General features: G+C 33.0%; 1 protein-coding gene across 3 annotated transcripts in view; it reads left to right on the top strand.

The window, feature by feature from the left end:
- The window catches only part of LOC126885320 (putative mediator of RNA polymerase II transcription subunit 26), a 60736-nt gene that overhangs the window by 18394 nt on the left and 23539 nt on the right, over nucleotides 1–18803 (top strand). For 2 of the 3 annotated variants that reach the window (XM_050651850.1, XM_050651852.1), the window contains exons 3-4: nucleotides 12235–12344; nucleotides 16704–16802. In XM_050651850.1, coding sequence (XP_050507807.1) covers nucleotides 12235–12344; nucleotides 16704–16802 — 209 coding nt within the window. The remainder of the gene's footprint in view (nucleotides 1–12234; nucleotides 12345–16703; nucleotides 16803–18803) is intronic. The other variant, XM_050651851.1, reaches the window with a different exon arrangement.

Raw genomic sequence — 18803 nt, forward strand, 5'->3', positions numbered from 1 at the left:
AGTCGCCAAATCAAAAGTGAAACCATTCAACGGAACATTTTTGAGTAATTTTCGAACATTTTACAAAGTTAGTAAAATACTTGGTCATCAATTCAATGAGGTTCAGTTGCCAGATAATTGTGAAAGTTCTATTGAATATCATTATTCGTGCTATAATGCTTTGCTTGATTGAAAAAGGGTACCTAAATAAATTATTACTAAAATTGTATAACGTAATTTTTCTCAACTTTCTACAAATGAGATAATAATGTAATTAATATGTCACATGGCAAGAAATAATTTGCTGCCAAAATAAATCGATTAGTTTAAATTTGAAGTTACGATTGCAATTTATTATGAATTATTGTCAAAAGTGACAGTTTTTCTTAAATGGAAATGTATTCATAGACATAAGGGTAGACAGGGAATACAGTGCAAAAAGTCGATAGGTGGTCTATCTATCTCTTTTAACCAAGCGATCCCGCGCATGTGGCAGACAAAGATAGCTAGACCACTCAATCCATAATATAATTTGCCTGATCTACTATAAATGTATTACAGTGAGGTATCTAAATGATGTTGACATAAATCGAAAGATATCGATTGTAATTGATTGCAGGTACTTTTGACATAGAATAATCACCCCTTATTGAAATTTCAAAAATTATTTTTTTAAATTGTCCGACTACAAAATCTACCCCTTATTTTTTTCCGACAACAGTCATTCTTGGTAAGGAATAATTTACTTAATTAAATTTCGTCTTTGTCGGAAAGCTATTTATCACCAGCATTTTTGTCTATATCTTACCTGTTTAGAATGTCCGACTACGAAAACTTCCCATTAATTTTGTCGGACAGAACTTCCAATTGCTTTTTTAACCTTTCATTAAACTCTCATGCAAAAATCAGACTGCTATTCATCACCAACATAATTCCTGTGATGTGACATGTTCTACGTGTCGGACTCGTTAAAATGCCCTTAAATTAAACAACTCGTTAAACATTTTTGTCGGACAAACATTTTCGCATATATTACATAACGTTGGCTATCGAATAAACTTAAAAACAACTTGCTATTTTTCACAATCATAAACTTGTCAGGACGACACGTTTATCATGCTCCACAGTTAAAACTTCCCCTGTTCCAGTGTTCCCGTGCATCAAAGTTTGTCCGACTAGACACCGTTAAGCTATTAACAAATTTTCAGCTTGCTATTAATCAACTTTTCTTTCTTACGCGGGATCCAGGTCTATTCAAAATATCTCAGAAAATATTGGAGATAGGTACGAAAAATTTGATAGACTACTAAATTGTAGATTTTTTAATAACAAATTATATTGTGCATAGATTTTCATTACAGTGAATAGTTAGCGAGATATAGCTGTTTAAACCCCTATTTACGAGCAAACACCTCCTTATTCGAGTCCTTTAAACCCACCCCAATCAAAAACTAGGGGATCTAAAGAAATTTAATTCACAGTCTTATAGCTCTTTAAAAATCCTACAAAACTATTTTTGAAAAAACTTTTTATCGCCAAAAATGAAGGAGCTATGTTTATAAAACAAATTTTTTTTTTCGAAATATTCGAATAGTAATATTATGGAACATTTTCAATGCATGTATAATACCACAGAACTGGTTGGTATACTGGAAGATGACTTAAAAACTATTTGTATTTGTACTTCTACATACAGTAGAGCGTCGATTATCCGAACGTCGATCAAACGAACGACCGGTTATCCGAACTCCCGACTCCCACGCCCCGCACTAGAGTACTGAGCAAGCGTTAGTAATTAACGCTTAAAATATCTTCAATTTTCTTCAATTGTGTATCCAAAAATATGTTGTTGCAAAGACTGCACTTTTTTGTTTAATTGGTATTTGTCATTATCAAGGTATAAACAAATATACAGTTATATAAATAAGGTTTTTATTCACTTGTGGATAAATATGTATGAAAATCTCAATATAGTTCGATTATCCGAACAAATCGGTTTTCCGAACACCCATGTCCCCCAATTAGTTCGGATAATCGACGCTCTACTGTAATTGTAAATTCGTATTTTTGTGTTTACAGGGTGAGTCATGAGGAACTGTACATACTCCTACCTCGTATAGAGACCCATATGGGGAATAACAAATGACCATTAAAATGTGTCTGCTCCCATTGTTTAATAATATACAGGGCGAGTTTCGCATTTTGACAGAAATTTGTATTCGTCATAATTTTTGAACGGTCAGATCGATGTGTCTCTTATTTTGGTCAACCGTTACACTATTGCCACCTAATCAACTGATTTATTCAAACTAGAAAAAAATCAGGTCCGGCTTTAAAAAAATTAGTTCGTTTTTGTCTTAGAAAAAATTTCACCCTGTATAAGCTTTTTGAAAACTCTAATATGAATTTTACAAATTAGACAAATAGGCAATTAAAATAACATATTTATTTTTTTCCGCACACGATTGCTTAATTTTTTATAAAAAAATCAAATTTGATTATGAATTAAAAGTTTGGTAAAGTGAACCATAGATTTAACAAAATTAACTTTTTTTACCAAAATTAATTTTTTTTAACAAATATTTAATTTATGTTACCACCAATCAACTGATTTATTCAAACAAGAAAAAAATCAGGCCCGGATTTAAAAAATAAGTTCGTTTGGGTCTTAGAAAAAATTTCACCCTGTATACGCTTTTTGAAAACTCTAATATGATTTTTACTAATTAGACAAATAGGCAATTAAAATGGCATATTTATTTTTTTTCCTACACGATTATTTAATTTTTTATAAAAAAAATATCAAATTTGACTATGAATAATTAAAAGTTTGGTAACTTGAACAATAGATTTAAAAAAAATAACTTTTATTACAAAAATGAACTTTTTTTAATCATCATCAATGGTGCTACAGCCCTATGAAAGAGCCTCGACCTTCCCAAGTCTATTACGCCAGTCAGTCCTATCCATTGCCAACCGTTGCCAGTTTGCTGCGCCTATTTTTCTCCCATTCTCATCTATACCATCTTTCCATCTAAGTTTTGGCCTACCCCTATTTCTACTTTCCACAGGTTGTGACACAAGGATTCTTCTAGGAGGGTTGTTATGCTGTGATCTTGCTAGATGTCCTGCATATCTTAGTCGTCCTATTCTTATAAGAGATACTACGTCTTTTCCACCAAATATATGTTTATATCTGTGGTATACCTCGTAGTTGTACCTCCTCCTCCAAATACCATTTTCACAGATGCCACCGAATATGCCTCTCAGGATCCTTCGTTCAAATATAAGCAGAAGGTTTTCATCTGCCTTGGAGATGGTCCATGTCTCCGATCCATATGTCAACACTGGTTGTATAAGGGTTTTGTATATGGTTATTTTTGTTTTTTGGCTTAAGTTTCTGCTTCTCATATGTCTACTCAGTCCAAAATAGCATTTGTTCGCTAGGATTATCCTTCGCTTGATTTCTTCTGTCATGACGTTTTTCTTGGTGATCAGGGAGCCTAAGTATGTGAATTTGTCCACCACTTCAAAGGTAGAGTTATCAACAGAGAATTGGTGACCGATGTTTCTGGCTCTATTGTTGGGTGTTGATACCACCATCTTAGTTTTCTCCTCGTTTACTGTCAGGCCCATATTTTTTGAGGCATTTGAGAAGGTGGTATAAATTTCTTCTAGTTTGCGTGTTGTGCGGGCAACTAGGTCATCGGTATATGCCAAAATTTGGGATGATTTATTAAAAATATTTCCTCTGTTGTCTATTCGGGCATCTCTGACCGCCTTTTCCAGAGCTATGTTGAAGTGGAGACACGCCAGCGCATCTCCCTGTCGCAGCCCAATATTCGTTTCAAACGCCTGTGATTGTTCGCCCTGTATTTCGACTTTGCAAACGACTTTACGCATTGTAGCCTTAACCAATCTTATCAGTTTGTCAGGGATGTGGAATTCATCCATGGCTTCATACAATTGAATTTTTTTTAAACAAATATTTAATTTATGTTATCACCCAATCAACTGATTTATTCAAACTAGAAAAAAATCAGGCCCGGATTTAAAAAATTAGTTTGTTTGGGTCTTAGAAAACATTTCACCTCGTATACGTTTTTTGAAAACTCTAATATGAATTTTACAAATAAGAGAAATAGGCAATTAAAATGGCATATTTATTTTTTCCCACACTATTAGTTATTTTTTTATTAAAACAATCAAATTTGACTATGCATAAAAAGTTTGGCAAAGTTTTTGCATAGATTTAAAAAAATTAACTTTTTTTACAAAAATTAATTTACAAAAACAACGTTTTTCTTAAAATTAAAAGTTTTACCATTTTTTTTTCTATAACACGTCTAGATCTAAAACTTCCCATAACACTTCTTTTGGACTCTATAGTTTAACATAGACGTGATCAAATTGATAAATTTTAAATTTTTCCTCCTAATTTTTGCGATTTACAAGTTTGCAACTTTTACAAGAAGAAGACTGAAAGTCTACAACAATTTTCATAGTCTTCACAATGGTAAGAGGTATGTGCTGTAAAAATTTCAGGAAAAAAAATATTAAAATGGAACAGAGTTGTAGCGAGTTAAACCGTGAGTTCATTTTTTTTTTCATTTTTAGGTTAAAATTCCGATTTTGACAAATTTGATTTTTTAATAAAAAATTAAGTGAGCGTGTGGGGAAAAAATAAATATGTCATTTTAATTGCCTATTTGTCTTATCTGTAAAATTCATATTAGAGTTTTCAAAAAGCGTATACAGGGTGAAATTTTTTCTAAGACCCAAACGAACTAATTTTTTTAAAGCCGGCCCTGATTTTTTTCTAGTTTGAATAAATTAGTTGATTAGGTGGTAATAGTGTAACGATTGGCCAAAATAAGAGACACATCGATCTGACCGTTCAAAAATTATGACGAATACAAATTTCTGTCAAAATGCGAAACTCGCCCTGTATATTATTAAACAATGGGAGCAGACACTTTTTAATGGTCATTTGTTATTCCCCATAGGAGCCTCTATACGAGGTAGGAGTATGTACAGTTCCTCATGACTCACCCTGTATAAATGTTTTTGTAATTTTTTAATTCTACTTTTTTTCTGTATAGATCTATTAAATTATCTACTTATAAAAATTGTAATGTTCTTAAGGGTGGTTTTTAAGGGTTAAAGTATTATGATATTATATCGTAAAGCATAAAACAATCAATATTTTTAGCCAATCAAAACCAAATTTTGCCCATATTAAAGTTTACAATGTTTTTATATAATTTTTGACAATAAGGGGTAGTGTACACCCCTAAAAATAATCGACGCCCTTGAGCATGTTATAGAATAGGAAGTACAGGGTGAGATGATCCTAATCCAAAATTTTTATGTAAATCGGTGCAAGCCGAAATTATTCTTTTAGGATAAGTAATTTTTTATATAGCTCCAACAAGGGTGGTTTTAAGGGTTGAAATATTATGATAGTATATCTTAAAGCATAAAACAATCATTATGTAACTAATAAGAACCAAATGTTGACAATATTAAAGTTTAAAGTGTTATTTTATAATTTTTTACAAGTAGTTTTTTTAGGGGTAGTTTTCACCCTTAAAAAACCAAAAGCGTACAACGGTTCAATATAGAAAATGAACTAGAGAGTGAAATGAGCCTAATCCCAAATTTTTGTACAAATCGATGCTGGACGAAAAAATTGCGAGGTTTTGCCATTTTTTCAGTTTCATTTCCTCGACTAGTAGGTTAAGTTAACTTTTCCTCTTAATTGACACTTAAGCCGGATTTTGCCTCTATGTCAAATTTGTTGAAGTTTTTTTTTACATTGGTGACGGTGTTTCCCACAATGTCAATGGCATCCACGTTGTTCTATTCTTATTATTTTCTCCAGGATTATATTAAAGAGGAGAGGTGACAGCGCGTCTCCTTGCTTCCGGTTATTATTTATTTCAAACGATTCTGAGAGTTTGTTACCAATCTGTGTTCTGGATCTAGTTTTCTTCTTCTTCTTCTTCTTCCTACTTCCTACTCACTTGACGCTATCTGACCATCTTTTCCTCGGTCGTCCCAATGATCTTCTTCCATTTGGCGATTTGTCTCTTGCTATTCATACTATTTTATTTTCTGTCATTTTTTCTATGAGTTCATTCCATTCTATTTTTCTTTTTTGGTCTATATGTTTATTTCCTCTATATCACATCTCGCTCCTATTTCCTCACTTCTTACTCTGTATTTTAGAGTTTGGTTTGTTATTTTTAGTAAGACTGTCATTTATGCTGTTTCCAGCACTGTTTCCGCCGTATCTGCTCTTGTTTCCGCTGTGTACGTCATTATCGGTCTTATTGTTGATTTATATATCCTGGTTTTCGTTTCCGTTGTGAGATATTTGTTTCTCCACATTGTGTTGTTGAGACATCCTGCTGCCCTTTTGCCATGTTCACTTGTTTTTGTACTTCTTCTTCCACTTTTCCGTAGCTTGACAGTTTAATTCTCAAGTTCTAAAGTCATTTACATATATTTTAACGATTTTTTGAATGAAAGTTCTGCCATTATATTCCACATCTGATCCCTTTTAATGCTGTTGTAAGCTTGTCAAAAATTTATGAAGAGATTAAGCATAGTTCTATTGAATTCCCATCATTTTTTAAGCAGCTGTCTTAGTGTAAAATTAAGATTTATGGTCGATCTCTTTTTTCTGAATCTGACTTGGTATTCCCCTAGTAAATTTTCTACGGGTGTTAGTCTACTTAATAGGGTAATAGGTAATATGTTCGATAAGATTTTGTAAGCCGTTTTACAATTTCAAGCAATTTTTGCAAAATGATTATTAAGACGCAATTTCGATATCTACCCCGGCATTTAACGTGTTAAATGGTGTATATGCAATGCACTGGAAATGTACACAATTATTTTTTGGAAATCCACCAAATATTTGCGTAATTTGTAGATAAACATAACATGCAGTTTACGCTTTATTTTTAGATTGTTGATTAGCATTTGTCTTCTGCCCTAATAATACACCATTTCTTATGTTTCTAATTATCTCGAAAATTCATGCTATTTTCCTTGGCTGTCGAAAAGTTTATATATTTCAAACGTGTAAAAACACGTCATTCATGACCGTGGTGACAAAACCATGCTATTTTTGTTTTATTTATAAATTAATTTATAGGTGTGTTTATGTTTATGAGTTTATTTAGAAACAGGATTATTTAACAATTATGTATTTTTATATACCTATATTGATGTATTGAAAAAAAAAACACTAGGAAAAGCACTAAAATTCTAAAAATAAAAGCACTAAAATAAAAAATGACACTGTTGTCTACAGTTCTTTCTATGGTGCCAGTCCCCTTCCTGTAGATTTCTTATCTCCTTCTTATGTCCTTTCTCGTTGAAAACAACATTTTATCACAAAATCAGTTCGGCTTTTTAAATAATAAATGCACCACTGATGCCATGTTTTCTGTACTACATGAGGTTTATCAAGCACTGAACAATAATCTTCATACTGCCACCGTTTTTTGTGACTACGCCAAAGTTTTTGATTGTGTAAATCACAACATTTTGATAAAAAAACTAAATTTCTACGGAATTCGAGGTATTTCTTTGAATTGGTTTCAATCTTACTTGGATGATAGGAAACAACTGGTTATAGCAAATGATACATTCTGACTCTAGGGTCAAAAACATTGTATGTGGGGTACCTCAAGGATCAGTATTGGGTCCTCTACTTTTCCTTATCTTTATTAATGACATCACTAGTTAAAAATCGATGGAAAAATCTTTCTTTTTGCTGATGATACCAGTATCACTTGGAGCAACTCAAATATTGCAACTCTTCATGCTACTATAACTTCTGATCTACTTACAATAAATACCTGGTCTGACTCTAATTTACTCTCGTTTAACGTAGATAAAACAGTAGCATTATCTTATAAAGGAGCTCTCCAACCTTTACCTCTTAATAACAGCCAGATCACTACTGTTGATTCTGTAAAATTTCTTAGTATTTTTTTAGACAGCAACCTTAAATGGTCCCTCCATATTAATTTGTTAAGGAAGAAACTATCTTTAACTTGCTATGCTATAAGATCTGTTTCGATTGAACTCAATTTAGCATCTTCCAAAATAACATATTTTTCTTTGTTTGAGTCACATCTTCGTTAAGGTCTTCCTTTTTAGGGTTCTGGTACAGCTGCCCAATTCGATGTTATTTTCAAATTACAAAAAAGAGCAATAAGATATCTGTTTGGCCTCAGAAGAACAACACATTGTAGAAGTTACTTCAAAGATCACAGAATTTTTACCCTTCCATCTTTATATATTTTAGAAATTGTTTGCTTAATTCGTAAAGTGTCTATAGTCTACGAATACTCTACATGTCTTTCCACCAAGACCTAATCAAGACTACTTCACGAGAAATTCTACCTTTGACGTCTATTAACCGACCCCGTCATCTGAGTTAGTAAAGAAATCTATATTATATTCCGCAAAAAAACTTTACAACCATCTCCTTCTACAACTTAAATCTGCAGCATCTTTCACCAAATTCCGTAAACTGACAAAAGCCAACCTATCCGAAAGACCATATTATGCAGTAGAAGGTTTTCTTAATCAATAACTAAGAAATTACAGTACCCTTTGCACAAGTAGTATTTTTATTGTTATTTTTCATCAATCTGTATTTGGGTGTCATATGCAGCAGCTTAACTTTTAAACTTAATTACTAGGTAGACTATTCAATTTGCAATTTATTTACATTTTTAAATTTTGCAATTGATTAACTGTTTAACTTCATTATTATTATTTTTTTTAAATTTATACTGAGGATTTATGTAATTTTAGTAAATTGTTATTGTTTTGTTTTCTTGACTTTTTGTAAGCTTTGTCGATAAAATTGTACAATTTTTCATGACAATAAAGCATATTTCTATTCTATTCTATTCTATCTCCATTGCTTCATCCACTTCATATCTGAAACATCTTCGAAGTCTGCCTCCCTTCCTTTTTCTTATCGAGTTCCATTCTCATCTTCTGTTAAGGGGATGGGTACGTATTTTCGGCTGCAATGTTATTCAAATGGGAATTAATTGTTTTCGAATCCTGAGAAAACTAATAAGTATTTTTGAAAAATTTAAACGCAGAATGAAATATTACGTTATTAGCGAGGGCCGAAAGTCCCTGAGAACTTCTATAATGTTTATTTTAATAAGTTACAGGGGTGAAAAACTAAGAGAAAATTTAGTGTGATTTTTAATTTCAAATATCTCATTCAAAATAAACTTTTTATTTATTCCAAAGGACTTTCGGCCCTCGGTAATAATTTAGTCTTTCATTCTGCGTTTAAATTTTTCAAAAATATTTATTCGTTTTTTCAGGATTCGAAAAAAATGAACACAATGTTGAACACAGTCGAATAGAATATTGTCAGCATATTGTCAGTCAGACAGTGACAATCAGTGCCAATTTTAAATATTTGACATGGCATCAGGAATATTTTGAGTTGTTGATTAAATAATATTGTTATATACGCTGTGAGCTCGTACGTAGAGGAGATATTTACAACTTCGCGAACGCCAGTAGTGGCAAGTCTGTAAACGTTTACCGGAAATTTGACATAAATGTCAAAGTTATTAATTTAAAATTAAAATTAAAAACATTAATTATAAAAAATATTAGTTGGTCAAAGCTGTGGTATATATTTTTACCTTAAATATACTTACGTTTTAAATGCTGAATTTAAGTTTTTTTAATGTTCCCTAATATGTAATTATAAATTAATCTGCGCCATCTACACGATAATTGTGAAAGTATCCGAAGTAAGAAATTCATATTTTATTAATAGAACGTCAAAATGATCAGCAAAATCTTAAAAAAATCGATTACAATTTAATTACTTTTTTGCGTTGTAAATATTAAGCGATAACAATTAAATAATAAATTTAAAAATTACCGGTGAAAGTTGAATTAGTAATCCGCCAGGAGCGACACCAGCGAAGCTCAGAGCGTATAGTGTATTTGATAAATAATTGATTTAAGACGTGAACTTAATAAAAAGTTATTTATTGTGTATTATTTGTGGAAGATCCAAGCAGAGAATAGGTACATCAGGATAATATATTCTGTGATCCAAGTATTTTGTTGTTAAAGATGTTGAAAATTGTAAGCGTTCCGTAGTAACAATATATTATTAAAAAATCACTTAATACTTTTCCTCTTTTCTCGATTGAGTATTAGTTTTTGTTGTACATATAAATTATTACAATCACTGAATACATAGTTAGTGAAAAAATTATCACATTTATTAACTGAATTAATAATTTGCAATTATACAAATAACAGTTACCCAAGAACATTCAAAAGCCATCTCTTTAAGTTAATGATGACATTTTCAAGTAGAATGACATTCTACTAATGTTTACATATCCATACCAGTGTGAATTTTACTACACGTAATTTGCCGTGTAAAGACAGAAAAAGTAGAGGCATTAAGGTTAATCTGTTGTGTTCTATGGAGATTATTAAATCTGAGCTCATTCTCACTATTTTCTTAAGCTCTATGTTATTATTTCATATCTTCTTGTTACTCTGCAACTTCTCCTTAGGAATTATATGTAATTATGTGTTATATGTTGTTCTTTTTGTTTTTATACTGATATATTGATACTATTGATAATGACTCTGCGTTGATGCACAATAGTAAGAGTATAAATAAAGTTACATTATTTCTTTGGAAGTTTTGAAGCATCTGGTAGAAGCTACCGCCAAAGAAATGAGTAAGGCGGTATTAATTAATTATTAATTTTTAATAAAATTCCATTTTATTCTATTCACAGTAGCTCGAAATAGATTAATTTACGTTAGGTCAGTATACCTCCTAATATACGTCTACGTCCAGAGCCTCTCTTGCAAGCAATCTTGCCTTTTATGCCGGATTTATACTCAGCCATTGTCACTGCTGCTGAGGCTGCCGGAAATATTGCCCGAAATACGATATCGACGCGAGTGAGGTGTTCACATCAGTTCCTTGTAATTTACCGAACGACTCTCAAGAATGGAATGTGACGACAGCATCGTCTTGCTCCCTTGCTCAAGAGAGAGAGAGAGTAGTTGAATGTGAATACTTACTCGCGCCCGCTCTGCCAGTCCTTTGACTTCCATCTCGAAAACCGACTTTTGAGGGAGCGCCGTGCAATGGCAGTAGCATGAGCAGCAGCAGCGCGAGTGAGCTATTTACACATTGACTGAGTGTAAATACGGTATTAGAATCAACTGTAGCAGTCGGTATTACGCATAATGTCGCCGAAGTAAGCCAATTTTCTGTTCTTTACGGTGTTTATAATTTTTTGTCTTTTCTTAGCCTCTGGAGCATAGTTATGTTAGTTGTGTGGTGTATGAGACCCTTAACATACGTCGGTAGTACCATATTTCAAATGCCTCTAATCGTTTTATGGCATCTTCTGTAAAACTCCAGATTTCTACCCCGTAGAGGAGTAGAAAGACGTAACAAAAAAAGTCAACTAAAGAAGTAACATCTAAGAATCAATCTTATGCATATACAGATAAATTGCAGAGAATATTCCTTAGTTAAAAGAGCTTTCAATACGAGTTTTTATTTTGTCGCTGTGATCACAAGTATCCTTAATATTGCAGCCCAAATAATTATTTCGTCCACTCTTTCTAACGATGTATCGCTTATTGCAATTTGGGTGTTTATGTTAATGTTTTTACTAACGATAATTATTTTTGTCTTCTTACAATTTAGTTTTAGGCTGTATTTGTTACATGTTTCTACAACATTATCCATCATCCATTGGAGTCCCTGCGCACTAGCTGTCAGCAATACTGTATCGTCTGCATATCTAATATTATTTATAAGTTGGCCATTTACTGCAAGACCATCTTCTGATTCGTCCAAGGATTCTTTCAAGATGTTTTAAGGGTATATGTTAAATAATGTTGGTGAACTCGGACAGTTCATTTTCGAATCGCACTGTTGCTTTTTGTTGGGAACATAAATTTGAGATCAGTCTTATATACTTACCATCGAGTCCTGATGTCAAAAAAAATTGGTTTCCCATATTTTTCTTTGTCAAATACCTTCTCAAAATCAATGAAACGTGCAAACACATTAGTTGACATCCCCGGCTCTCTGTATTAGAACCTGCAAACTGAAAAGTGCTTCCCTCGTGATATTTTGATTGATTTGATTGATATTTGACTGTAAATTTCTATACTGAATATTATCTTTTGTTGCAGCATCGACTTCAACAATCCAGATGTAGGAAAACCCAAAAACTTACAAAATTCCGCTGTCTTGAGAATGTTAGAGGAAGAGGAAAATAGGCAACGAAACGGTTACGGACCAGGTAAAAAAATTCTCTAATTTTTTTCAGTTTATACTCACAGCATACTGACACCATTTTGAAACTTCAACTAACCCATAATACATAACTAATGTATTTAGTGGATCGTTTAGCTTTCAACATCTAAATAAGACATATTTTTTTCGCACCGAAGTTTTTTTATTGATTTTTGCATTTAATTTTGGCGGTTACAAAGAGAAGAGTTTTAAGAACGTGTGAAAATGAGAACAATTTACACATTTGACAAACTAGACTTATCTTACGGTTTCCCGCGAAAATTGCCTACTCATATCAACTCTTAAGGAAGTTGATACTTTATGACACTTGACAATTTTTTCAAACCAAAGTTTTTTATTTTGAACGATTTTTGACGGCCACAACGACAAAAGCTTTTTAAATATGTAAAAATGAATACACATATCTTATAAAGTTAAAAGTCGCAGGTATTTTTCTTCTTCTTCCTTACAGCTCTACAGCTGTTGATGAGCCTTGGCTTCCTTAAGTGTTTCTTCTTTCAGTGTTTTCTATTTAAGGCCAGTCTTCTCCTCAAACTGGACAAATCTAACTCTTATATCAGTGCATGTATTAACTGAAGAAGCAAATGCAGAGGACAAAGGTATATTCTATATTCTATGAGTTTCTAGAAAAACAGTACACGTCAGAACTTTCTGTCAATACTGACATGAGCCACACTTTGTTTCGCTACCTTTCATTATCATCACGTAGCCCTACGACCCTGGGTGTATCCTGACTGACTGTACAGCTTTTTTCCAATTGGTTCTGTCTTACATCAACCTAGGGTCAAATGGAATTATGGAATGTTCATTTTCCGGAGATCTGCTTGAATAGGATGCCCTTACAATCTATCGCTACATTTGTAGGTAGCTTTTTCACAATTATTCATGGACATCTACCAGATACTAATGTTGGTTCCACTTGACTATTTTACTTCCCCATTCAGCACAACTCAAGGAAAGCTCGTTTTGGTGGAAGGACTAATCATTCCACCTCAGGTCGATGCCTCAAATTCATAATTTCCCTTTCCGCATGGAGCTACTATTTTTTCCGAAGTCTTGCTTTAAATAACAACCAAATGTCTGGAATCTAACGCTGAATCAACGGCGTAACCAGGATGATCCTAAGGGGGCGGGTAACAACTACTGGATGGTCTCTGGGGGTATGGAATAGTCAAAGTGTTACGCGTATGGGGGGGGGTTACGACCCCCAAAACTCCCTCCTGGTTACGCCTATGCCCTGAATATGGCGGAAAATAAAATATTTGCTGCTCTGATTCTAAACAGTTGCATCGAATAATATGGGATTAAATCCAAACATTTTTCTAATACAGATGCAATAAAATATGATCGTGTCATATCTAAAAAATGTATTTCGATATCGCTTGTCGCACCGAGAGTTGTGCCAGAAATAAAATCGTTTAATAATCTTTAATCAAGTGAGTCACGTTAGAAAATTCATAGGTAAATACATACATATGTTTTTCTTTATCATGGATTTAAAAATAAATTTTATACGACTTGTGTGTAGGAAAACTATTTGAATGACAATTCCAAATCTGTTTTTCATGGTAACAAAAGTTTTAGTACAATAGTAAATCATTTTCTTTATTGCTCAGAAATAGATTCGTTTTCATTGTTTTCAATAAATTGTCTAAATAAGCATTGATATAAAGTAATTTAATACAGCGCCTACCACCTAGTTAAGATGATGTTGACTGTAACAATAATTCTAAAAAATGGAGGAAATATTGCTCCTACACCTTTCATTACAGTGGCGGACCTACGGGGAGGAAAATGGGGGTATTTCTCCCCTAATAAGGTCCAAAATTAAAGAAAAAATTGTTGAAACATTAAAATATATTAGCTGAGATGAAAAACTTAAACCACAGACAGCAAATTCATCCAAATAAAACCGCTAGTTAGGAAAAATAAGAAAACTTATTGCATGTAATACCTTTTACGTAGTTTGGGTATAGTTTTTGTATGTTTTTTAATTGGTGTTTCCATTGAAGTTTCAATTTAATGTCATTAAATAAGAATCAGAGAAAGTACCGAATTTTAGCTGACTGTTAACAGTGGCGGATCTCTAGACATTTGCCTTGATGTGGAAAGGCAAAATTTTTTCAAAACCTTACAAGATCAAAATATAGACAATGGCTTTACGTAGTTCTAAAGCACAAGGTTTTGACCAGATCTTACAAGAAGTAGTAACTATTAGGAGAAGGAAAGTACTTATGGTTTGGAAGAGGCTGTTATAAGAAATACAATAGCATGCAAGTAATTTGCACAATCTGTAAATCTGCCTGTGGTCCAAATGACTTGAATAAAATGGTGATTAATCATAATATTTAGAAACAATTTTGTTATGTGATACAGCTACAGTTATTGAGAACTAGATATTGAACACCAAGCAGCTAAACTCATCATGCTAGGAAGTAGTGGAAGATAGTGTACATCTTTGCCTTAGACCTGGTTCTGGGTAGAATTTATTTAAAAGTGTATCAAGCGCTTCTTCTGATCCAGGGTATAGTTTTATAGAACCAATATAAAGGAAATCATGCATTGTGGTGCGCCTATTTCTATTATCCGCCATATGTGCGCTGGTTGATTTTGTCGAACTCCTTGTGATCAGTGACGGATCTGGACATTTGCCTTGGGGATAAATTGTCTTGGGTGGGGGGAATTTCCAATGAAACACCAACTAAAACTCACAAAAAAATAAACCCAAACTATATTTGCATATTGTGTTGATTTGTTTTGTATTAGTTATTTTTTATTGACTAAGAATAATTTTGTTTTATTGTTACACAAGACCAAATTATTTCTACTTACAAAAACTAAAGGTATTATCGAAATTTGAAGAAAACTAAAAAATCATGGAAAGTAATGAGTTTAGGTATATGCTTAATAAAAATGAAAGGGTATCAATAAATGATCTTTTGAAAAAATAAAATATAGGATTTTAAATAAGGATATGAGAAAATTGTAAATTTCTTTTGTAGTTCACCCCTATTTGGCTCGAGAGGTTAAGAATTCTGTTATACCCTCTTTGAAAATGTTTGAGAGCACAAATACTTTTTTAAGAACTGACAGTAAGAGTAAATGTCACTTGAAAGTCAAGTAATCAGATAAAAAAATATGGAATCTGATAGACAAACAAACCAGGAAAAAAATTATTACTAGCCTTTCGCTTCAGGTGTACATTGTTTTTGGGGCTTTCTAGACCATGCAATTATTAATCTTGGGACAAAAGCAGGTCCAAGATCTCATTACTTCCCTGGAAACCTCGAAAGTAATATATCTATATGAAGAAATTTTATCTAGAATATCAATCAATTTGTCAGTGTCCTAAGAATTTCATCCCGCTTAAAATTGCACCCTATTACTCACTACATTTCACTGCATGACGTCATCTGCCACGCTACAGTTTTCACTTCGACCTCTTTTTCTATGTATCATAAAAATTGGCATCCTACAATAGATTCGTATTCCAAATAAGAAGACTTGAAAGTGAGTCACTGTAATCGTGACAAAACATCTCGTAACGTGACAATTCGTAACCCCACAAATGATAACAGACAATTCGTAACGGCGACAGTTCGTAACTATACATATTCGTAACTGTAAAATTCGTAACGTCAAAATTGATTTTTTCTGTTTATTTTTGTTAATGTGGAAACTAACTTTTATTACAGTTACAATTGTAGTGAATATCAATGCATGGGCGTCTCTATGGAGTACGGGGTTCTATGGAGTAAAGAAATATCAAAGAAAAGAAAATGGAGCATATATGAGACAATCGTTAAATCTAGCCTATTGTATGGAGCCGAGATGTGGAGAATAATCGAGAAAATATAAGAAAAAGGTTGAAGCCACGGAAATGGATGCCATCAGAAGATCGATGAGAATATCAAGAGCCGAAAGAATAAGGAATGAAGTAATAAAACAACAAATGGGTATAGAGGGCACTATAATGGAGGATATTGAGAGAAAACAGCTCATATGATATGGGCATGTGAGCCGAATGGGTGACGAAAAATTACCTAAAAAAACTATGATGTGGCAACCCCCAAAAATGCATTTTTGTATAAATCCAGTAATACTATATTTGCTAAATAGATTTACGAGGTGTCGCCGTTACGAAATTTCGCCGTTACGAATTGTCTCGTTACGAAATGTCATGGAACCAAAATTTCATCCTATTACTCACTACATTTCACCCCATGACGTCATCTACAGTTTTCACTTCTACCTCTTTCTATATGTATCATAAAAATTGGCATCCTACACTAGATTCGCCTTCCAAATATGAAGACTTAAAGTGAGTCACTGTAATATGTCACAGGTAGCGACCGACTTTTAAAACCCCTCCGAGCCTGGCCCCCACCAGAATACGAGCAAAAGAGCCAACTCAGGTCATCATTTAAAGATGTCGTAATTCCAGGTAAAAGTCCATTACGCATGTGCACCAACCTATCTCTATTTTTTGAACATGCACGCGGTCTACAGCAACATTTCGAAAAACTACTTTACCGATTGTGTTTGAACTGATTGATTTTTTTTTGTTTTTGTGGCTAACGTGTTTTTTGTCTATAACTTTTGTGTTATAGTGTAGTTATTTTTGTAAAGGAGTTAGTGGAGCTGTGCAAATTTACATCTAGGTAATAAATATTTTTAGTGCGTTTTTAAATCATCTCTCTACGTAGTTCTTTGATTATAAATAGTTGGATGAATGCTTAGTTTGTACTCTTGGCAGCCATGAAGTGTACTAACCAAAATTAATTAAATAAATTTATGTGGAGCTTTCAAAACATAAATCTTTTTACACGGTAAGATCTGTTTTTAATTTTGCATATTTGTCGCATCAACCTCTACTTCTATTAGCGAGATATATCATATAGATATACATAAGTACTACATAAATAATTGCAGTCACTAATTTAAACTGTAGGATGAGAGAAACTCTTTGTGATATAATATAGAGCTTTCGCTAAAGCCATCTTCTCCATCAGGATATGCTAAAATTAGCTTATATTATTTTATCAGTAACTACAATGAATATATTATTTTATCAGTAACTACAATGAAAAAACATTGTATAAAACAAGCATAAAAACTTACATGAGGTTAGTCCATTAAATTTTTAACATTATAAAAAAAATAAAATTCTTATTCTACCAGTAATTATAATTAAATTAAATTTCAAAATAAATTAAATCATGTGTTTTCTTAAATGAAATAAAATTAAAACATTGTAATTGCTTCATATTTGCTTATACAAACTTCATTTATATCAATTTCTGGTGTTTGTGGTTCCAAGACCATTTATTGTTCCTCTATAATGATATAGATCAGTGGTTCCCAACCTTTTATGTCTGGCGACCCACTTTCTGATATTTTTTCATATTCGCGACCCATCCCTCACCCATGATTATATATATCTACGTTATTCAGCTACTGTAAGAGCCTACGTAAATTGCGATATTAATGCATGTTTCAGTGATTACCATAAAGCGTTCGATACAGTAAAGCACGACAAGCTGATGGAAATATTACCCAATATTGGAATTAACACCTGTGATTTAAGGATTATCAGCAATCTGTACTGGAATCAAACATCCTCTATCCGGACAGAGGCAAGAGAATCCGACGATATCAAAATCAAACGTGGGGTCCGTCAGAGATGTATACTATCCCCACTGCTGTTTAACATCTACTCTGAGGAAATCTTTCAAGAAGCAGTGGATGATGTTGAAGCCGGAATTCAAATTAACGGAGAATGTATCAATAACATAAGATACGCGACGACACTGTGGTATTCGCTGACAGTTCTGAAGCCCTACAGGAGTTAATGAACAGAATCGCAGAAGTCAGTCAGAGATACGGACTTTCACTAAACGCTAAGAAAACCAAATGTATGATGATCTCTAAGAATGAACAGCAATTAGGACGAATCAGTGTGAATGGTCAACAAATAGAAAGAGTAAAAACATATACCTACCTTGGTACGAACGTCAATGAAAATTGGGACCATTCTATAGAAATCAAATGTAGGATAGAGAAAGCAAGATCTGCATTTCAAAAAATGGCAATGTTGTTCAAATGTCATGATTTGTCGATACCCATAAGAGTCAGATTACTACGATGTTATATCTTTTCTATACTGTTGTACGGAGTTGAGTCGTGGACTCTCACAGACGCCACCTGCAAGAAAATTGAGGCTTTTGAGATGTGGCTTTATCGTCGAATCCTGAAGATATCTTATACTGACCACATTACTAATGAGGGTGTTTTGCTGAGAATGCAAAAAGAAAAAGAGCTGTTAATCAAAATAAAAACAGCCAAAATCTAATACCGCGGTCACATCATGAGGAACAGTGAAAGATATGGACTGCTGCAACTGGTCTTACAGGGAAAAGTAGAGGGAAAGCGAGGACCAGGAAGG

This window comes from Diabrotica virgifera, chromosome 5, assembly GCF_917563875.1.
Source record: "Diabrotica virgifera virgifera chromosome 5, PGI_DIABVI_V3a".
In the NCBI taxonomy this organism is placed as follows: domain Eukaryota; kingdom Metazoa; phylum Arthropoda; class Insecta; order Coleoptera; family Chrysomelidae; genus Diabrotica; species Diabrotica virgifera.